Below are 7,425 nucleotides of genomic sequence, written 5' to 3'. Positions count from 1 at the left end.
CGACAAGTCCAACCAGGTTTTATCTGGTTAACATTTTGAGGATGTTTATTGATTCAAACGATAGTTGCTACATGATTAAACTTTTTTTAAGACAATTTTTTTTTATATCTACAACACTGAGTATACTTCAAGGATGCTGTAGGATGTTTTCCAAATCGAGCTGACATTAATATTCCATCCACAACATGACAAAAAAACAGCAATAGAATTTTTAACGTTTACCTTTAAAACATTTAACAATTCCATATATACGAATAAAATGTCTTTTTTAGGAACAGTTGTCCTCCAAAGATCCAGAGAAAACCATCTAAATATTTGGAGCCTGATCTCATTCTCTTGTAATTAGAGGTTAAGATATCAAAGGACTGTTTTTGAGATACCAACATAATGACAGTGACGATATCTTTTTTTTTTTTTTAGATAATTTGATTATTGTCAATGATAAGACGGAAGCCGTTTCATCACATTAATGACATAAGGGTCTCATTATCTCGGTTGCCTCTAGCTAACGAGCTAATTGTTAATAATTTATCAACTAAAAACTAAAGCAATTGACGAGACATCACTTTAAATTCATCATCTCAGCTTTGTGTAGACGGTGAGCTAATTAAAGTGTTACCTTTGTTTTCTCCAGATATCAATCTAATAAATTCATAATCTCAGTCACCCTTATTAACAAGTTAATTGTTAATAATTTCATCAAGATAAAATATTGATCTCTTTCAGGGTTGAATTTCTTAGTTTTCTTACGATAGCGAGCTACTTGGCCAACTAGCTCCGTTGTCCTTGGATAATTCAATTAATTAATGATCTCACTTTTCTCTAGATAAGGATTTAATTACCAGGTTAAGCAATCTAACATTCAATTAACCGCAAACAAAAGCAGCTTTTTTGGTAATTCTTTTTTCTTCCCCCTCTTCTTCCATATCTCAATATAAGTAGCAGGTGTGCTTGAGCCATTTTCTGGAACTTTCCTCCTGCTTGTTCACACAGACGTAATGACGTGGCCAACGCAACGTCACTATTACACTGTAAACGATAATATGATAATTGATCAAATAGGCGCCGGTGACCGCCGGCCTGCTGCAGGCTTTCAAACCATCTTTAATATTTAATCAGCCCTGCTGCTGGCTGGTTTTTTCATCACTGCTGTGGGTTTTGCGCGCTAATTCCGCGGAGGTGACAACAGTGTGATGCCTCCACTCACAGAGGCAACAGGCCGGGGAGGAAGAAGTGCCCCGAGGTTTGCAGGCAGCAACGAGGAACGTCTCAGCCGTGGAGCCAATTAACAACAATGAGCTTGTTGGCTGATTTTGACGGACTGACGGCTGCTGGCTGAGCCGCGGCTGCCACGTGACCTCATTTGGTTTACACACAACAAGGAGAACCATACAAATGTCACAGGTGGAAATAAAGATGTTTGCCATATTCATGTGGGCTGGCTGAGAAAAAAAACACTTGCATTGCGAACCCGGTGCGCCTCATCGAAGGCGAGGAGGGAGGGGGGAGGGAGGGGGAGGCACCTTTAGGCGCCTCGCTCCTAATTTGCCGTGCAGTTTTGGTGCGCTTCTGTGCACTTGAACATCACTCGCGCTCTCCACGTCTCACCTGCACCTCCAGAATGGAGCTCCCCACTGTTCCTCCGGACGCCGCGGCGGATTTCAGCGACCAATATTCGGTTTTTGTAACTCCTTTCAATGTTACGTTCGCTGATGATCTCCTCCTCGTGCCTTCGAGGAGCAACGGGACCCACGCGCCTGCTGCGCGGGGCACCACCAGCCTGATTATCGCGGTGTGTATCACGGCTCTCTACTCGCTCATCTGCGTGGTGGGACTGCTGGGGAACGTCCTCGTCATGTACGGGGTGGTCAGGTAGGATCAGCCAAAGACCGGGAACTAAGAAAAGCAAAAAGAAACCTGTTTTCTTGTAATGATGTGAGAAGAAGATGCCTGACGTGTGTTGATCATTACAAGTGGCCAATAATTTGCATCTAGATAATGAGTTTTATCATCACTGTCAAGCTTCTAATTAATTAAAAAATGACTTAAGTAAGTAAATCAACAGCTCTCTTATCCACATTCAATAAATCCGAAATACAATCCTCATGAAGGGAGGATTTAACGCTGTAAAGTGTGTGTGAATGTGTACGCAAGTATTAAAAATACTCATCTTTTAAGGGATGTTTCAATTTTTTATAATCTATCCATTAATATTATATTTTCAGAGCGTAAAATGCTTTTTTGCCGGTCTGTTCCTCTCATTATGAGGGTCCTCTCTAACTGCCCGCTGTTACAGTGTGCCTGAGAGCCACTCTAACACACCCACCACCAACGCACGCACGCGCGCGCGCACGCACACACACACACACACACACGCACACTCCTCCTACACAGCAGTGGAGAGGGAAGGATCGTGTGATTTAGAGCTTAGCATTGAAATCACCTCATGTCACCAATTATTCCCGTCAGGAAGGATGCTGTAAACTCCAAGAACTGGTTTGGCAACCAGTGAAACCAGCCACTGTGCATTAATTCAATCATATATGTATTTTTTGATGATTCAGTTCTTCTGGATGTGGTTGCTTAAGTGTTGCAGCTTAATTTGAGAGAGCAGTGATGGGTTGGTTGGACATCAATCATCTCACAGAGAGTTGCTGTAATTGCTTTTGGAGGAAAATGTGTGGAAAATGTGGAAAATGGATTTCTGTGCCCTTTTTTTCTGCACATCTCTTATTTTTTGTTCCAGAATAAACCAATATATAGATATAGATATAGATATAGATATATAGATATAAAGGAGAGTATGCACACTGTCACCCTGTCTTGGTAATTTCAGTGACACGCTGTGTAAGATCAGTTCATGGTGTATAACATCTCTTTATGGGTGAGGTTAAGATAAAAGGTTAGACATATTTTGTGTTCGCTCATCCTTTTAGACACGGCTGCTGTGTGGCGTAGAAAACCTTTAGACAATACTCTCTCTCTCTCTCTCACACACACACACACACACACACACACACACACACAAAATAAAAGTCATAATGTGGAGGAATCCTTCTTTCACAGCCAGACTGACTGCATTCAGATCAGACTGGTCACCCAGTAAAAAAAAGATTACCCTCTCTGAAGGATTTTGGAGCTGGAATCGGCTCATTATCTACAAGTGCACTTTAATGGAGGGTTACTGTCTCTTTGTTGGAGCGGAGAGCCTCTCATGCATTTAGCGCAGTACCATCAGCACGTTCTGCACCGAAAAAGCTCTTTTATTACTTGGGATATTTTTCTGGGGAAAGCGATTGTTGGCTTGAGAGAGGAAATGGGTTCAGACAATAGTTTGGTTCTATCGTTGGAGCTTTCTAATGGAAATCAACCACAGCGGGCCTTGACACCATAATATGGGTGCTCAATAAATCTTCCAAGGAGACCGTATGGGAGTTCTTCTCCTTCCTTGATATGTCATCTCCATAAATCTTCCAACCAGGTACACCAAGATGAAAACCGCCACCAACATCTACATCTTCAACTTGGCTCTCGCCGACGCCCTCGCCACCAGTACCCTCCCCTTCCAGAGCGCCAAGTACTTGATGAGCACATGGCCGTTCGGGGAGCTGTTGTGTAAAGTGGTCATCGCCATCGACTACTACAATATGTTCACCAGTATCTTCACGCTCACCATGATGAGTGTTGACCGCTACATCGCCGTGTGTCATCCTGTGAGGGCCCTGGACTTCCGCACGCCCGCAAAAGCCAAGCTCATCAATGTCTGCATCTGGATCCTCTCCTCTGCTGTGGGAGTTCCTGTGATGGTTATGGCGGTTACCAAGGTGACAGATAAAGGTGAGGAACTTTCGTGTTTTGAAATTAATTTCAAAACACGAAAACGTCAGCATCTTGGCATCTTTTTAGTGGCAGGTGTTTGTTGATATCAAGGAGCAATAATGCTGGAAGAGAGAAGATATTTGTGCTGGGTTATTAACTTAAATTAGCTTCTCCACATGGCCCTTGACTCAACTTCAATTCTTTTCACTCCTCAGGCAACACAGCCTGCGTTCTCAGATTCCCCAAACCCGAGTGGTACTGGGACACCGTGACCAAAATCTGTGTGTTCATCTTCGCTTTTATGGTTCCTGTCCTGGTCATCAGCATTTGTTACGGCCTCATGATCCTGCGGCTGAAGAGTGTCCGTCTGCTCTCTGGCTCCAAAGAAAAGGACAGGAACCTGCGACGCATCACCCGGATGGTCCTGGTGGTGGTGGCGGCCTTCATCATCTGCTGGACCCCCATTCACATCTTCATCATCGTCAAGACTATGGTGGATATTAACCACAAGAACCTGCTGGTGATGGCCAGCTGGCACCTGTGCATCGCCCTGGGCTACACCAACAGCAGTCTCAACCCTGTGCTCTACGCCTTCCTGGATGAAAACTTCAAGAGGTGCTTCAGGGATTTCTGCCTTCCCTATCGCTCTCGGATGGAGCAGAACAGCTTTTCCAGGGCGCGCAATAGCACACGGGAACCAGCGTCGGTTTTTGCTCCTGCAGCAACAGACAGGCCGCCTGCATGACTAGGCATGCATCAGGTGGGGGGCAGAACAGTCCAGGATGACCTCCAGACAGAGGTCACACAGGTCACCACCACAGGAGTCTGAGTGTTGGCATGAAAGGTTTTAGTCCTACTGGTGATGTGGTTCTGGGTTCATGTAATTAAACCCGACATTGGTTTGCAAGCTACAGTACAGCCGTCTTCAGATTGATCACGAACTTGCTCGCCTGTGCATGTCACGTAAACTGTGCAGATATTGAGACGACGACATGTTTTTTATTATGGATTTGGGTCCACATCCACAGAGTAATCAAAGTCTTAAGGTGTTGCAGGGCTGAGTTTCAGCTTTAAGGGTGTTTGGAGGCATTCAGACCCTAGGAGAGCACAGGACTGTGTATATAAAGTCTTACAAATGATCAGATTATCAAACAGAACTATAAACCTAACAGGGAGTGTTTTTATGGCCAAACAGTGCCCAGCAAGATTGCCCAAGCAAGTCACTGATCTTAAAGTGATCATATAGGTTTATTTTACTTACCAAATTGAGCTCACAAAATGTTTTTTTTCACCGCTGCATCACTTCTTCGTGACTCTAGAATGGAAGAAGAGCCAGCTGCATATATTCAGCTTAGTGCTCCATCGCCACCAACTACGAGCAAAGGCAAACTGTCCAGAAACATCCATTTACTAACTTTCTGTATAGTCCCCATCTTCTACTTCCAGCTGTTTGCTCAGAAACCCACAAAAACTTTCATTTGACCTAAAAACAAACAAACCGTAACTCCTCCCTAATGTGAGGGAGAGCAGACGAGTTGCTTCAACTGAAAACTGATTTGTTTTTTAGCTTTAATCAAAATGTTTGTGGATTTGCAATGAGACGCCGTTAGCTTCAAACACACACATCTGGCCATTTCCCAGTTTCAGAGTCACAATGATGCGATGCGACGGTAAAGATAAACACCTTCTGGTGAGTGTTTGAAAGGCAAAATACATATTTTTTTTGGGGGGGGGGGTTGCTTTAATTTCTAGGTGTTTCACTCAGTTGCAACTGACTGGAAAAAGTCCAACTGGAGTTGAGGATGGTGGCAACATACCAACCAAATATTACATTTAAGGACTTTGTTTCACTACGTCTTTCTTGAAAAATGAATTTTGTAATTAATTAAATAATGTTTGTATGAATAGGCTCTAATTGTTTCCCTCCATTTCCAGCATAACAGAGAAAGAAGCAACACAGTGTCCTGACACCTTTTGACTGCAGTGCATATCTGGCTGGTAATGGTGTTGTCAATCAAGCTCATCGAGGACATAATGAGAATCCATTAACATGAATGTGAGCTGAGGCTATATTTGCATTGTAACCATTATATCTAAATGAAAGATTGTATGTAATTTCATATACATTTTATAACGTGAGAGAGGAAAAATAATTACAGACCAAGGGCACGCAGATAATTGAGGAAGTGACGCGACAATGCATCTGTATATTTGTCCTGTAGTGGAAGAGATGTATCAAAGACGTGTGTGTTTGGTGCTTCCAGTGTAATTCAACATGACCATCAGTGACTTCTGCAACTGTTGAGCTGTTCAATCTAAACATTCAGGAGATGATAAATGGAGTGGCTGAAGGAGGAAAATGGCACCGTCACCTCATCTCAGTGACATGTGACTCAGTGACCTCCAGCAGGCACGCAGCAAGTCTGAATTGGATGGAATACATTAGCCGCCAATATGAGAAGCTTCCTACACATATTACAGCTAATGGAAAAAATTTCTACCGGAGACCGATGGACACTTGAACGGTTTAACAGGTTTTTTTTTGCACAGAATTGATGCCTCTCTTGTGCTCGTGTTACAAAAGGCATCCATACATCAAGTGTAAATACAATATCTTTCTGTGGGAGCATATTGGGGGATAATGTGATTTCTTTGTTTCGGCTATTGCACCATCAAGCTTCAGTCAACCAACCAGTAAATGTGATATAACTGTTTAAATACTCTAAATGTTGGGTGCAGCCCTCTGCTCCTCAGAAATAGAATGGTGTTTTCGTCTCTCAATTTCAGTTCATTATTATTGTAAGACGAGTATTCATCAGTGTTTTCTGCATTTGTTTAGGTTAAACTATTTTCCTGCCGAATGACAATATGTACCATAATGCCTTACTCAGTGTTATGTTTTGACAGGTAGTGAAGTGCTTTAAGACCTTAAATCTTGTCTTTCAGCACATACAGTGTATAAAGTATCATTGGTAAAACTTTCCAATAAGGGTATGTTAATAATTCTTAATTAATGCTTGGTTAATCATTACTAATGTTGCTATGAGGGAACACTCAAATGGTAAGGGAACATTCATGATGTTCCCTTCATGCTCAGTTAACTGTACTAATGCTACAATAACTAAGCTACGTAACGTAGCTAACCACTACGAGTGTTGCATTCACTGACCATTTGTGATACAACATTCGTAGTCGTTAGCTAATTCTTAGATAAGCTTTACTAATGCTACTAAAAAGGTACATTCATAGTGGTCAGTATATCACAAATGGGTAGTTAATGCTTTATTAAACTCCACTGATTCTACTCTAAAGGTACATTCATAATGGGTAGTTAATGTTTTACTAACCAATACTGATTCTACAATAAAGGGACATTCATAATGGGTAGTAAATGCTTAGTTAACCCTTACTAATGTTACAATAAATTAACATTTGCAATATTAAGGAAATGCTTATTTAACCATTTCTGATACCATATAAAAGGTACATCAGTAATGGTAAGTTAATGTTTGGTTAACCATTACCTTTGCTACAATAAAGGTACATTCATAATGCTTTGTTAATACTTAGTTAACTGTTAAGTAACAGTTAACAAGTGTTTCTTCA

At 41.9% G+C, this 7,425-nt stretch overlaps 1 protein-coding gene across 1 annotated transcript in view; it reads left to right on the top strand.

Moving 5' to 3' along the window:
* Positions 1 to 1,603: 1,603 nt before the first annotated feature.
* oprd1b (opioid receptor, delta 1b) overlaps positions 1,604 to 7,425 on the top strand; it is a 6,265-nt gene continuing 443 nt past the window's right edge. Inside the window, exons 1-3 of the mRNA XM_086217294.1 lie at positions 1,604 to 1,872; positions 3,482 to 3,837; positions 4,035 to 7,425. The exon at positions 4,035 to 7,425 is cut by the window's right edge and continues 443 nt beyond it. Coding sequence (XP_086073420.1) covers positions 1,622 to 1,872; positions 3,482 to 3,837; positions 4,035 to 4,564 — 1,137 coding nt within the window. The 5' untranslated portion in view covers positions 1,604 to 1,621 and the 3' untranslated portion in view covers positions 4,565 to 7,425. The remainder of the gene's footprint in view (positions 1,873 to 3,481; positions 3,838 to 4,034) is intronic.

Source organism: Aulostomus chinensis, chromosome 11 (assembly GCF_037954235.1).
Source record: "Aulostomus chinensis isolate RoL2024-O1b breed Wild chromosome 11, RoL_Achi_v1.0, whole genome shotgun sequence".
NCBI classification, from domain to species: Eukaryota; Metazoa; Chordata; class Actinopteri; order Syngnathiformes; family Aulostomidae; genus Aulostomus; species Aulostomus chinensis.
The sequence above is the reverse complement of the archived record's forward strand: the minus strand, read 5'-3'. Positions and strand labels throughout refer to the sequence as shown.